General features: G+C 41.3%; 1 protein-coding gene across 1 annotated transcript in view; it reads right to left on the bottom strand.

The window, feature by feature from the left end:
- Positions 1 to 4,800: 4,800 nt before the first annotated feature.
- DENND5B (DENN/MADD domain containing 5B) overlaps positions 4,801 to 15,193 on the bottom strand; it is a 119,077-nt gene continuing 108,684 nt past the window's right edge. Inside the window, exons 18-22 of the mRNA XM_011934143.1 lie at positions 11,226 to 11,296; positions 11,044 to 11,126; positions 10,699 to 10,825; positions 7,159 to 7,333; positions 4,801 to 5,313 (exon numbers count right to left, since the gene is read on the bottom strand). Coding sequence (XP_011789533.1) covers positions 5,130 to 5,313; positions 7,159 to 7,333; positions 10,699 to 10,825; positions 11,044 to 11,126; positions 11,226 to 11,296 — 640 coding nt within the window. The 3' untranslated portion in view covers positions 4,801 to 5,129. The remainder of the gene's footprint in view (positions 5,314 to 7,158; positions 7,334 to 10,698; positions 10,826 to 11,043; positions 11,127 to 11,225; positions 11,297 to 15,193) is intronic.

Here is a 15,193-nt window from a genome sequence, read left to right as displayed (position 1 = left end):
AAAAAGATACACAGGGTACATTTATACATGGTTCAAGTGTAACACAGAGCATTCTAAATGTTTCACACCCTCGTTTGATTGACAACAGGAACTCCTTACTATACTTCTCTATTGTTGACAAGACTTGGTGTTTAGAATCAAGATTGGATTCACACACAAGTACATTCAGTAAATTAGAACAAGCATGATTCCCTCCTACATAATCCAAGGATACCCTGGATCCCTTCGAATGAGGAAAAATTTTATTTGAGGTTTTTTTCTTCCCTTTATCTTGATGTGATATATCTCTGAAGCCAATCTTTATCTTGTCCTTGAGAGGGTGAACAACTCTAATCAGATTTTGGAGATGAGGTTCTCCTTAGATTCTTTTGATCACACTACATCAGCAACCGCTTCAAAAACCTTAGAATTCAGCTGATTCAAGGGATTTGTAAGTTTATTTTAATAGGAATAAAGGACCTAGTAGTTTATTATCCTTTTCTGTCTCCTATTTATGCTAAACATTAAAGTAATAAATACTTATATAAGAAACAGATTTCAAAAGACATGGATGACTTGGAAATAGGATTCACTATAAAAGTAGAGAAGGGCTCAAGACTCTCAATCAGTGAAGGTGTGTTAATACTGAAATATAAATAGCTAAAGTTTAGATTGTCTTTTCAACATAGTGAAAAGGATAGACTAGTTTCTGTAAACCTCACAGAAAATATTCAGTTCCCTAAATGAAAAAATCATAATTTTTAGCAGAAAGAAGGTATTTCATTATGAAGATCCACACTCCTAATGTTGTGAAATAAATATTTCCCTGGAAATTTGAGGTCCTTGTCTGTCACCTCATGTTTCAAAATACCTTAGGGATGTCAACGTATACTACACATAAGCTGTCGTCTAGTCTTGAACCTCTCTTTTTCACTTACGTGAACATATAACAGTGCTTTATTGCCAAAAAAGGAAATATGAGCAATTCAGTATTTCCCCCATATCATTCATATAGTGTGATAGAAGTTCATTAAAATAATTTTTTAAAAAGCCATGTGAAAGTAAATACCACAGGGTTACAAAAGGTACAAAAATGTGTGAAACAGTTAAATTTCAGAGGGAAATCCACACTTCTTCAAGGTTTAAGTTCCTCATATCAAATTCTCATTCCCAGTGGAAAACAGGGCAGGGAGGGTTGGGAGGCTTTTGTCCTCAGTAGCCTGCTTTTTCGCACTTAGGACTCCACTTTATACTACTTCACACTGACTCGCAGTCATTTTTAAGGCATATGACTCCCGACCAGGGCACAGATCTCACACATACTTCCAACATCAGTGTAATGCCACTGTGTCATAAAGGTCGAGATTAGGGGTTTCAGGACATATGAAAAACATTGGGAAAATAAATATTTCAAGAGGTAATACTTTTGGCAATTTAATTTTAAAACAACTTCTTCACCAGCTATTACTATGCAAAAATAATCATTATGGTCCCAGGCATTTAATTTATTTGCAGGAAAAAAAAAAACTAAATGTTGATTTTTTTTTATTTAACTTTGAGACGTGATCCTAAAGGAATATATTAATTTCAAAAATTACCACAGCAGAAAAGATGCCTCTATGTGGGTATGGTCCTTCCAAAAGTCAGCTTAAAAGTCAAGCATTTTTTCTAAGCATTCTGCTACTACAGTTGTACTCAAACTTTTGGTATAACTTAGAGACAGTTATGAGCCACATAAAAACTAAGTCCTTTGTTCTGTTTTTTTGAGATGGGATTTCCATGTTACCCAGGCTGGACTCAAACTTCTAGATTTAAGTGATCCTCCTGCCTTGGCTTCCCAAGCAGCTGGGACTACAGGTGTGTACTGCCATGCCCAACATGTCTTATTTCTTTATAGTTGCACTTCGCTCTGTCGCCCAGGCTGGAGTGCAGTGGCCAGATCTCAGCTCACTGCAAGCTCCGCCTCCCGGGTTTACGCCATTCTCCTGCCTCAGCCTCCCGAGTAGCTGGGACTACAGGCGCCCGCCACATCGCCCGGCTAGTTTTTTGTATTTTTAGTAGAGACGGGGTTTCACCGTGTTAGCCAGGATGGTCTCGATCTCCTGACCTCGTGATCTGCCCGTCTCGGCCTCCCAAAGTGCTGGGATTACAGGCTTGAGCCACCGCGCCCGGCCTATAGTTGCACTTCTAATGTGACCCCAAACTCAGCCTAAGCATCCTTTTTATTGATCAAACTTGGATCCTAAGGACTATTTACAAGTATTTAAATTTATTCTTAAAGGCCAGGATTGACCACCATAGGGAATATTCAAAAGAATGGGGGTACCGGCCATTCAAGCAGCTCACACAAGGAGGGCCCCACACGTTTATAGCATGGGCTGTATCAACGGAATAAATACATGGGCTCACAAGGTGACTAAAGGACCCATCATCCAAGAGATGTGTCAGTGCTGATGTGTTTTATTAAAATCATTTCACTATTACAGTCATATTACACAAAGGCATGAAGATGCAACTTTAGGTGTAACTTTTTTGGGGGTATTACTTTTTAAAGTAGTGGTTTTATTCATGGGCCCCAAATCCAACTTTGCTCTCAGTTTTTTTTTTGAGACGGAGTCTCACTCTTGTCACCCAGGCTGGAGTGCACTGGCACAATCTTGGCTCACTGCAACCTCCACACCTCCTGCGTTTAAGCAATTCTCCTGCTTCAGCCTCCTGAATTGCTGGAATTACAGACCCTGCCACCACCCCCTGGAAAATTTTTGTCTATTTTTTTTTTTTTTTTTTTTTTTTTTAGTAGAGACAGAGTTTCACCATGTTGGCCAGTCTGTTCTCAAACTCCTGACTGACCTCAGATGATCCACCCGCCTCAGCCTCCCAAAGTGCCGGGATTACAGGCATTAGCCACCGCACCTGGCCTGCTCCCAGTTTTTACAAGATGTTAATTCCCAACAATCTGAGAGCAATGTGTTAATATGAATATTAATTCTACTAAATGAATATTCATCCTTATTTCCTCCTTGTATAGGTGGATGAATAAAGATCCAATAGTTTAATAGAAAGACTACTAGTAAGAATGCCAGAAGGTCAGTCTCATGCCGCCTGGTGAAATCAAACAAACAAACAAACAAACATGAATTCTAGAGCTTGTGTTGTCAGTGACCAGCTGTGGGGTAAGTGTAAGATTTAATCTCGCTATTCCTTAAGTGTTCCCATCTACAAAGTAAGACGGCTGGACGAGGTGCGTCAATCCTAGCACACTAACCTAAGTCATCCCCCTGGTTGCCTAGACCTGTGAGGAGCATGGCCTTATGAAGATACAAGCATGAAATCCTGGGTTGGACCCCTCTATAGTTTCTGATCACTAAACACAGTAGGAGCCCAGTGTAAAACAGGTTCTGGATATCTCCCACAATAGACTTTCCAGGTCCCTGGAAGAGCTGTACCATTGTAGACACACTTTAGCTTCAGGCAAACACATTTCTGGTCTACCCAGAACCATCTTCTTAAACCATTTCCATGGGTTTTTAAATACAGCTGTCAACTCTCCTTTTCCTCAAGCATGAAGTCAATGTTAAAAGAGGCTGTCCTTGGTTGAATACAGTGTTTGATAAAGGGAATTAGGCACTTGTTTCACTAGTTTCTTCCTCCAGGAAATAAGGTTAACAATACAGTTGGTCAAAGCCCAGCACCCTCAGATTGCACAAGGATACTGACGCCATGGCTTTGCTTTTCAGCCACAACTGGGAATAAAACTAGGAGCTCTGCTGAGGCAATTTTGCTGCTAAAAATGTACAAATGCCTAATTAGCATTACAGGACCTACCAGAAGATGAGGACTTAAGAGTAACTAGCCAATACTACATTTACTTAACTTCTTTATAAACTATCAAACTGGAAAGTTACTCACAACTTTTGGTCCTTCAAAATTGTTGCCACCTCTTGTTTTGCTTCCATTTTATCAGCCTGTGCTGCCAGTGGCTTTTAGCTTCTCTGGGTCAGTTGTTTTACATTATTACTCCCCTTCCTACAAAGGAATGTAAAGCTTGCCCTGAAACACCCAGAAAGGGTTCATTCTCTCTCTCCTTCTGTTATTTGCATTATCATGGTCAACAAATGCTTTCACAAAAACATTCCAAGCCACACAGAACCCTCCTCCTCCTTAGACATTCCTTCCATTTCCCGAGGGGGGATGGGCCCTGGAGAGGTGGGTGATTAGGCCCTAACAAAGACAGAGCTCGTGGTTATCCTTAAGAGGTAGACCACTGCAGAGTTTAGATGGCCACACTAAAAGTACAGAATCAAATTGCTGTTTGCAATTCTTCTGACTATGAATCTAACACTGAAATTCACATCTCCCCAAAGTACCTCAACTAACAAGAATAAAAATGCCAAGAATGAAGTTAGTCTAGGCTAATCTTTCCAAAGTGTAAAGAAGTTATAATCCCACAATTGAACACACTTCTCAGGGCTTTGTATGTTCTCTTTCCAGTTCAGCCAAGCTCCTGGGGTCTAGTGTTTAAAATACTCCAATTATATCATCTTGTGCGACTGAAATTTTTTTCCAAAAGACTGGAGAAATGACTAACGATTCGAATATATAAAACAGTTTGTAACTTAAAAGATACAAGTGCAGACTACCGGTACAGTAGGTAAAGCTGTGTGCATTCACAATACAAAGGATCAGACTCCAAGATGGATGGCTACTACGTAACAATGCATTCTGGGTTTCTTTGTGATACCTGGAGAAAAAAAAAGCCCGACTGGGTTGCACTGTATTTACATCTTTACTGGCTTCTTCCTGGCTAGCACCACTCTTCCCCCACAACCCCCAACATTTTTAAGCTACTTATTTTAAGTCACAGGAATATTCAATCTAAGAAAAGCATCTTATTCGAGTAATATAATTTCTTAAAGAAGATAGCATATTTACACACGTCTAACACATGAAAATACTCTATTTTATACTAAATTCCAGGTTCAAATGAACTACAATACAACATTTTGCCTTGTCTGTAGAGTGAGGATTGTTCCAAACGAGGCATATGTTGGGCTGCCCCTGCAGTGACTCACTACTGTCAGACAAGTCCAAATCGGTCCCCTAGTTGGGGAAGGAGCAAGGTTTGGACTGAGAGTTTCTAGACAGTTGGGTTAAACGTCCACTCCTTTGATGAGTGATCCTTCTAGGACTATGGTGAAGTCCTGAATGGTCTGCAGAATTCGGATAAGGGAGTTGACAGTCATGCGGTCTCGCAGGAGAGCGCTCTCTTCATACATTCGAGTGATGGCAGGACACTCAGCTAACAATGGAATCCACTGTGGGAGCAGGCGATCCCTACAGATCCAAACAGAAACAATTCCTAAGCACCGCTGGCCTCGCTGCAGAACAAGGCACACAGTGGAGCCTGTGTGAATGGGTAGGTGTGGGGCTTGATGGTACAAAATCTATCTAAGCTAAGATAGGTCAGGAGAGAGGAAATCAAAGCCAAGGAGTTGAATATTTTCTGGTAAAAAAAAACAGTGACGGGGGTCGGGCGCGGTGGCTCAAGCCTGTAATCCCAGCACTTTGGGAGGCCGAGGCGGGCGGATCACGAGGTCAGGAGATCGAGACCATCCTGGCTAACATGGTGAAACCCCATCTCTGCTAAAAAAAGAATACAAAAAACTAGCAGGGCGAGGTGGCGGTCGCCTGTAGTCCCAGCTACTAGGGAGGCTGAGGCAGGAGAATGGCGTAAACCCGGGAGGCGGAGCTTGCAGTGAGCTGAGATCCGGCCACTGCACTCCAGCCTGAGCGACAGAGGGAGACTCCGTCTCAAAAAAAAAAAAAAAAAAAAACAGTGACGAGACAGTGTAAAGCTAAAGGGAAAACCCATTATTTTAAACCCAATTTAATTACATTAGAGAGTCTATGCACATTAAAGACATTCTCTATTCTGATTTTACCACCTTTAGAAAGAGGCAGAATGTCATTTTCTATGTCTTTTTTTTTTTTTTTATTTAATAGGAGTGTTGCTCTGTGGCAAGGCATGCCACAGTATATCGACCTTTTGGAAGAAAGACTACACTAAACTGTAGGGATTTGCTTTCTATTTTTTTTAACTTATACAACATAACAGGGTGAGGAACAAAATCAAAGCAGAAAAACATTAAGTAGATTTTATAAACCAGATGAGAGTTTGCATTGGTCTAATAAATCAGGAGAGTATAGAGATAAAAGGAGATAAAGATCATGCTCAAAAGAAATTTTAAAAGCAAAGCTAAAACTGGGCTCCTTTTATGAAGAAGAAATACAGAACTTAGTTCTGTAAACCAGCTGTTTCAGGAGGATAAAAACTCACATCTTCAATTTTTCCTGATCAAACCTGACATTAGTAACCCATTGCTAAGTTCCTAAGACATCCTTATTGAGCATCCCCAACCAGGCCATCTTCAGTCTCAGGTTGGGGCTCTTAAGGTCCAGGAAAAAACAAATACTACATGAGTAACTTAAAAAAAGAAATCTAAAGGTCTCTATGTTTCATTTCTTACAATTCTGAGAGCTGTTTTAAAAGTAATGGATTGTATCGCTCCTATGTGTTACTTTCAAAAAATAAAGGGGTAGGAAATAGTCTTAGAGAGAAGATGATATATAGCAAGAATCCCATAATGTTATTAAATGTAAATATAGTGGTATATACACTATATAAGGTTTACATAGCAAATATGTACGGTGTATGTGTCTCATTATCTAGCAACCTCTCTATTACCCATCTATCTGTGGAGCCAGTATACAGTCATGGTGCAGATCCTGGGCTCTGCAGTGGGACAGGGTGTGAACTTGGCTCTGTCCCATTTTTCTGTGTGTCCTTGGGAAAGTCTGCTAACTTATGTGTGCCTCATCTATTTTCTACTTTCTTATCTTTAAAATGAGAAAATCGTTTGCTACCTCATGTAGTGGTAGTGGTGAATTAAACTCGAGGGAGGAGGCAGAGGTTGCAGTGAGCCAAGATTACGTCACGGCACTCCAGCCTGGGCGATGGAGTGACACTCTGTCTCAAAAGAAAAAGTAAAAGGAAAGAAAGAAACCCAAAGGAGAGCTCTGGAAGGGGTATGATCTGGTATAACCTTTCCTGGACTCTAGTTCAACATGTAACAGTTCAACATGTAACAAAGATAGGAAAATAAAACACTGGTTTTGTACCTTGTTCCAAGGCAAACTAAAATCTGGAATTTGCCATCCTTCCCAATGTTCCTGGGTGCAGTATTAATAGCATTTACATAGTGGCAGAAAGTTTTACAGGATGATTTCTGAATAAGGACATCATCTTCATTATCTAGAATCTGGTCAGTTGTTTCAAAATAAGCAACCACTTTCTCTGAGGAAAAAAGTCAGAATTACATCACAATATATGTCAACACTTCATATATAGAAAGATTCATCACTTAATTTATTATGGAAACACTAATGATGCTTTGCATACAGTCAGTGCTGAAGCCAATATCATTACTTTATCATTGATTTCAGGGGTCCATGGTTCATGGTAGAACAATAAATACGTTCCCAGGAATTTCTTTTCTTTCCTTTTCTTTTCTTTTTTTTTTTTTGAGACGGAATCTTGCTCTGTCACCAAGGCTGGAGTGCAGTGGTCTGATCTTGGCTCACTGCAAGCTCCGCCTTTTACGCCATTCTCCTGCCCTCAGCCTCCCGGGTAGCTGGGACTACAGGCGCCCGTCACCTCGCCCGGCTAGTTTTTGTATTTTTTAGTAGAGACGGGGGTTTCACCGGGTTAGCCAGGATGGTCTTGATCTCCTGACCTCATGATCCGCCCGTCTCGGCCTCCCAAAGTGCTGGGATTACAGGCTTGAGCCACCGTGCCCAGCCAGGAATTTATTTTCTAATCTAGACTGCATTCCAGAAGACTATAAAGTTTACTCCCTTTAAAATACCTTCATGAAACAGAAACTGGCAAAAAAGAAAAGAAAAATAGCATCTTCTGTTAAGACTGGAACCTTCTAGGAGTAACCAGCAATGACGTGGTAGCCACTGAAAGAATACCCTCTGTGTTCTACTTACAGAATGACTTGCTAACACTTTGTAACAAGACCCTTGAAATGTACCTGAATAAGTATCTGACAAAGACAGACATATGTATATATACGAGAAGCAGAAGCAATAAGATTCTAGGCATTCCAGAAGAAAAAAACCACTCCTGTGGGCCTATTTCTATCAACTTTCCTTTTTTTTTTGTCTGTTCTAAGTTAGAGGAAATAAACTACTTCATCTAGGCCTTATTTAGAAAACACAAAATGGGCCGGGTGCAGTGGCTCAAGCCTGTAATCCCAGCACTTTGGGAGGCCAAGACGGGCGGATCACGAGGTTAGGAGATCGAGACCATCCTGGCTCGTCTCTACTAAAAAAATACAAAAAACTAGCCAGGCGAGGTGGCGGGCGCCTGTAGTCTCAGCTACTCGGGAGGCTGAGGCAGGAGAATGGCGTAAACCCGGGAGGTGGAGCTTGCAGTGAGCTGAGATCCGGCCACTGCACTCCAGCCTGGGCGACAGAGGGAGACTCTGTCTTAAAAAAAAAAAAAACAGAAAACACAAAATGATTAATTGCCCATTTAAAGAAACTATGAATTCTGGAAGAGCTGCATACCAAAAGAAAGATCACAAAGTTTAGCAAGCTAGAGCAGAAACACTCCAAAAGAGCTTTCTGTGATTATGAAAATGCTCTCCATCTACAAGGTCCAATTTGGTAGCCAGGTGTGGCTACTAAGCACTTGAAATGTGGCCAGTGTTATTAAGAAAATGAAATTTACATTTGATTTAAATTAAATAGATTTGGCCAGGCGTGGTGGCTCACGCCTGTAATCCCAGCACTTTGGGAGGCCAAGGTGGGCATATCACCTGAGGTCAGGAGTTCAAGACCAGCACGGTGAAACCCCGTCTCTACTAAAAATACAAAAAATTAGCTGGGCGTGGTGGCAGGCACCTGTAATCCCAGCTACTTGGGCTGAGGCAGGAGAATTGCTTGAACGCAGGAGGCAGAGGTTGCGGTGAGCCAAGATCACACCATTGCACTCCAGCCTGGGCAACAGAGTGAGACTCTGTCTAAAACAAACAAAAAAATTAAATAGATTTAAAATTTAAATGGCTATGTGTGGCTAATGGTTACTATACTGGACAACACAGAGCTAGAGGAATCCTTTTACAAAAACTGGCCAGGCACAGTGGCTCACACCTGTAACCCCAGCACCTTGGGAGGCCAACCTGGGTGGATCACTTGAGAACAGAATTTGGGACCAGTGTGGCCAACATGGCAAAACCCCATCTCTACTAAAAATACAAAAATTAGGGGTGTGGTGGCAGGCACCTGTAATCCCAGCTACTCAGTGACTGAGGCAGGAGAATTGCTTGAACCCAGGAGGCAGAGGTTGCAGTGAGCTGAGATGGGGCCACTGCACTCCAGCCTGGGCAGCAGAGTGAAACTCCATCTCAAACAAACAAGAAAGTTCTATCATGTCACTCCTTAGCTCAAAGCCTTCCAACAGCTTCCAATTTCATTCAGGATAAAGGCTGAGGTCATTCCAATCACCTAGAAGGCCCTACACAATCTGGCACTGGCACTAAACACCACCTCCCCGAGTCTCCTACTCTCTCTCTCTCTTGCTGTGCTCCAGTCACACTGGTCTTGGAGTTCCATGGAAACACTTCCGCCTTGGGGCTTAGCACTGGTAGTGCTGTCAACCTGGAGTCCCTCTTCCCAGATACCTACATGGCTTACTTCCTCACCTACATGAAGTCTATGCTCCAGTGTACCTTGACATTCAGCACAGTCTAAAACCACCCGTTTAAAAGACCACTCCCCACTTTTATTTCCTTTTATACTGCTCTATTTCTTTCCAGATCAATGGTCACATTTCTGACATACCATATGAATTACATTATTTGTTATGTTTTTGTGTATTGTTTGCTTCCCACACTGACCTGAGTATAAGTTTGTCAACCATAGGGATTTCTGTTTTGTTTATTAATGAATATCTTGAGCAACTCAAATAATATTTGGAATATTGTACATATTATAATTTGTTGAGTGAATGAAAAACAAAGACAGTACTTGATATTTATTATTATTATATATACTTTTTGAGACAGGGTCTCACTCTGTTGCCCAGGCTGGAGTGCAGTGGCTTGATCATGGCTGACTGTAGCCTTCACCTCCTGGGCTCCTGGGCTCAAGTGATGCTGCTGCCTCAGCTTCTCAGGTAGCTGGAACCACAGGTGTTTGCTAGCACACTCAGCTAACTTAATATTTATTTAAAAAAATATATATACCCTTGCTGGGCACGGTGGCTCATTCCTGTAATCCCAGCACTTTGGGAGGCTGAGGCGGGTGGATCATGAGGTCAGGAGTTCAAGAACAGCCTGGCCAATATGGTAAAACCCCTTCTCTAGTAAAAATACGAAAATTAGTTGGGCATGGTGGTGCACACCTGTAGTCCCAGCTGCTTGGGAGGCTGAGGCAGGAGAATCATTTGAAGCCAGGAGAAGGAGGGTTGCAGTGAGCCAAGATTGTGCCACTGCACTCCAGCTTGGGCAACAGAGTAAGACTCTGTCTCAAAAAAAGAAAAAAATACATATATACCCTTATCACTAACCCTTATTCACTCAGATTCCTGGGTCTGTGAGTCCCTAAGAAACACTTCAGTGACCTTAAAGTATATACATCTGCTTTATTTACCTATGAAGTCCCAGATGAAGACATTCTTGTGAAAGATGCGGGCAGATTTGAACCCATGGTGGAAAACCTGCTCAAGGGCTGCAACCAGGCCATTTTCTCCACACAGCAACACAGTGAGGCTTCCTCTCTGTGGGGCATAACACAATGTCAAAGAAAAATCTCCTGCATCTATGTCTAAGAAAAACACTAGAGAAGCAAGTGCTGAATACAGCTATATGAAGCATATTTTTACAGCTACCAGAAAGCTTACAAATGAAAATTTAAGCACCCCATATTGCCTCGTGTATCACATATAAAAGCATCTTTAAAAGTCCCACTATACTAAGTTTTATAGCCCATAAATACCTCTTTTTCAGGTTTATGAAAATGTTTCACAATATTATTCACAGCTTCTCCAATTCCTTCTTGGATCTGCCCAGCATTGGGTTCTGTAAAATAATAAACAGTGGCTGCATTCTCATGGGAGATAAATAAACCAAAGTACTATGGGACATTGACTGTGTCCACCTAGGCAGGAAGTACGTCACCAGAGCAGGCTGGCTTTGTCAGGGGCTCTATAGAACTTGCCTCTGGCCAGTTTGGCCAAGTGGGAGGCATCCTGGCAAAATGGAAAATAATCCAAGAGATCCCTAGATTCAAATCCCAGCATTACCATCTGCAATCTATAACCCTAGCCTAATGTCTAACTTCCTCTGCGTTTTCAGTTTCCTCAACTGAAAATAGGGAAAATACGCACCTCATTGGGAAAACTGGTAAGTTATAGGAGTAAACAACGTAGCCTGGTGCCTGTCACAAAATGCAAGCAAGCCCCTAAACATGAGAAGCAAGGCTGGGAAGTCCCAGCATCACTCCTCAAATGTTCCCTTATGCTACGTACCTATGAGCCTGTTAGTGGGCATACACTAAGGCTTGAGGCGCTCTGGATAGCTAACCTGGAGTCTGAAGATTTGCTGTTGTGTTTAAAATAAGAGGAAAATGCCAGGTACCCTGTGGCATCCAGGCCTGAAGCCCAGAACTCCCTCCCTTCCTGGCTAGTCAATCTGTCTCAGCACTGCTTCCTTCTGCCAGCCAGTACTTGCTCTTCTAGGCTACTTTCCTGGGGGATAGGTTGGTGGGCTGCTTGAATGGGACCTAAATCACTTTTGTCCACCAAATCTAAGGAATGGTTTGTTTTTTAAAAAAGGTGGTAAACATTTCAGAAGTAGGTAACAAGAGAAAAGGTATATAGTTTGGATTTTCTTGTAGTTCTAATTTACTTATCACACTATAAAGGAAAACCCATACATCCTCATGTTTAAGAATCTCTGAATTCATACTGCTGAAGGATTTCTTGCATAAACATTTCTTTCAGTGAAATTCAAGGTTTTTTCTACACTAATGCATAAAAATTGTTAAAATGAAAACCTCCTATAATTGAAGTACTGATACCACGGCCTCTTGTTCTTAGTAGTTTCTTTACCCAGTAGCTTTTTCTTTTTTAACCTTTACCTTTCTCTATTTCTTCTTTTAGACATCAAGTCTATTTTGAAACCTGTCACCCATTCCAAAAGAGCCTTGATCAATATTATTTTAAAACTGATTTTAAAAATTTTCAGTTCTCTGAATACCATCTTACATATAACATACTGTGAGAAAATACCGTTATCCATTTCTGAGTCTTGGGTCATTCAGACTTTTCTGCTTATAGAGTGAGAAAAGAAAGTATGATTTAAAAAAATGGGGGATAAAAGCCTTTCAAATAATACCCCCATGAAATTGGACTGACTCAGCTGTTATAATAATTTGGATTGATTGAGCTGAAATCTACTTTTAAATTTTAAATCAGCATAATTAAAATTCACCATATACTAAAAGTCACCAATTTTGATGAGCTTTGACAAATGGACAGTCATGTAACCACCACCACAATCACGATATGGAACATTTCCATCATTCCTGAAAGTTACCCTGTGCTCTTTTCAGTTACCTTCCTTAGCTCCTAACTCCTGGCAACCACTGATCTGCTTTCTATTATTACATTGCTTTTATAGAGATCTGATGTATAAACAGATATATATCACTATCTGTTTATCCTTTCACCAGTTGATGGATATTGGGGTTGTTTCCATCTTTGGCTATTATGAATAAAGCTCTAAGAACATCTGTGTACAAGTCTGTGTAGATATATGTATTCATTTCTCTTGTGTACATATCTGGGAGTGAGATTGCTGGGCCAAGGATACGGTAAGTGTACATGCATCTTTATAAATGCCAAGATGTTTTTTATTTTGTATTCCCACTAGCAATGTATGAGCTTTCTGTTACTGCACATCCTTACCAATATTTGTTGCTATAAGTGCTTTAAATTGGTTGGGCGCAGTGGCTCACACCTGCAATCACAGCACTCTGGCAGGCTGAGGCGGGAGGATCATCTGAGGTCGGGAGTTCAAGACCAGCCTGGCCAACACAGTGAAACCCCATCCCTACCCAAAATACAAAATTAGCCTCGCATGGCAGTGCATGCCCGTAATCCCAGCTACTTGGGAGGCTGAGGCAGGAGAATCGCTTGAACCTGGGAAGCGGAGGTTGCAATGAGATGAGACTGTACCACTGCACTCCAACCCCGCCAACAAGAGCAAAACTCAGTCTCAAAACAAAAACAAACAAACAAACAAAAACAAAAACAAAAAAACTGCACACATGGTTAATACACAATCATGTGCTAGCAAATGGATAGAGACTAACAGAATCTAGGGAAACTACTTTGTTAATAAACTAAGAACCTATTAGGTACCTTTGTTATTCTACTTGTGATTATAATCTATAGCTAAAAAGCCCCTTCACTGATAAACTTCTGTAACTTTTCCCTAAATACTGCCTCTATATTCATGTTCTGTGGCTGCCTTCTGTGGCTGCTGTAATAGACTCACAAAATTTTGTGGCTTAAGTGACAGAAATACATTTTATTGCAGTTCTGGGGGCCAGAAGTCAAAATTTAGTTATCACTGGGCAAAAGAAAGAAAAAAGCAAGGTGTCAGCAGGGCTGCATTCCCTTGAAATTCTAGGGGAAAATCCCTTCCTTGCCTGTTTTAGCTTCTGGTGGCTGTTGGCATTCCTTGTTTTTTTTTTTTGAGACGGAGTCTCGCTCTGTTGCCCAGGCTGTAGTGCATGTAGTGCAGTGGCCAGATCTCAGCTCACTGCAACCTCCACCTCCCAGATTCAAGCAATTCTCCTGCCTCAGCCTCCCGAGTAGCTAGGATTACAGGTGCACACTACCATGCCTGGCTAATTTTTGTATTTTTAGTAGAGACGGGTCAGGCTGGCCTCGAACTCCTGACCTCAGGTGATCCACCTCAGCCTCCCAAAGTGCTGGCTGGGATTACAGGCGTGAGCCATAGCGCCCGGCCGGCATTCCTTGTTTTTTTTTTTTTTTTTTTTTTTAAGAGACAGTCATGCTTGTTTCGGCAGCACATATACTAAAAAATTGTAACAATACAGAGAAGATTACTAGCATGGCCCCTGCACAAGGATGACAAGCAAATTTGTGAAGCATTCCATATTTTCCTCAGTACTTGAATATGGAACACATGCACAGGAGAAGGAAATAACATTGCACTTTATAAACACTGTATTGTAAGTGGAAAATGCAATGTCTTAAATAAAACTATTTAAAATTGGCACCAAAAAAAGACAGTGTCACTCTGTCACTCAAGCTGGAATGCAGTGGCATGAGCTCGGCTCACTGCAACTCTACCTCCTGGGTTAAAGCAATCCTCATGCCTCAGCCTCCTGAGTAGCTGGGATTACAGGCATGCACCACATGCCTGGTTAATTTTTTTTTTTTTTTTTAGTAGAGATGGGGTTTTGCTATGTTGGCCTCAAACTTCTGACCTCAAGTGATCTGCCCACTTCGGCCTCCCAAAGTGTTGGGAAAGAATACATATGATTGCATTTAGGGTCCATGTAGGTGATCCAGGACAATCTCCTTATTTGAAGATCCCTATCACATCTGCAAAAATCCTTTTTCCAAATAAGGCAACATTTACAGATTCTAGAGGTTAGAATTTTACATTTTTGGGAGGCATTATTTAGTCTATTAAAGCCTACATTAGTGATTTAGTCTATTAAAGCCTACATTAGTATAAATTAGGAAGTTTACTATATACTAAAAATGGCATGTGAACATAGTATAATATTGATAAAATTAACTCCTTTATAGTATTTTATTTCATCCCTACTATAGGAAGAAAATTGGAACAGAAGGGGTAGAAGGAAATTTTAATCTCTTAGAATAAAAGACACCGGGGCAGGCGCAGTGGCTCACGCCTCTAATCCCAGAACTTTCAGAGGCCAAGGTGGGCGGATCTCAAGGTCAAGAGACTGAGACCAGCCTGGCCAACATGGGGAAACCCCGTCTCTATCAAAAATATAAAAAATTAGCCAGGTGTGGTGGTGGGCACCTGTGATCCCAGCTACTTGGGAGGCTGAGGCAGGAGAATTGTTTGAACCTGGGAGG

The sequence above is a fragment of the Colobus angolensis genome, unplaced genomic scaffold, assembly GCF_000951035.1.
Source record: "Colobus angolensis palliatus isolate OR3802 unplaced genomic scaffold, Cang.pa_1.0 Scaffold131, whole genome shotgun sequence".
Taxonomy (NCBI): Eukaryota; Metazoa; Chordata; class Mammalia; order Primates; family Cercopithecidae; genus Colobus; species Colobus angolensis.
The sequence above is the reverse complement of the archived record's forward strand: the minus strand, read 5'-3'. Positions and strand labels throughout refer to the sequence as shown.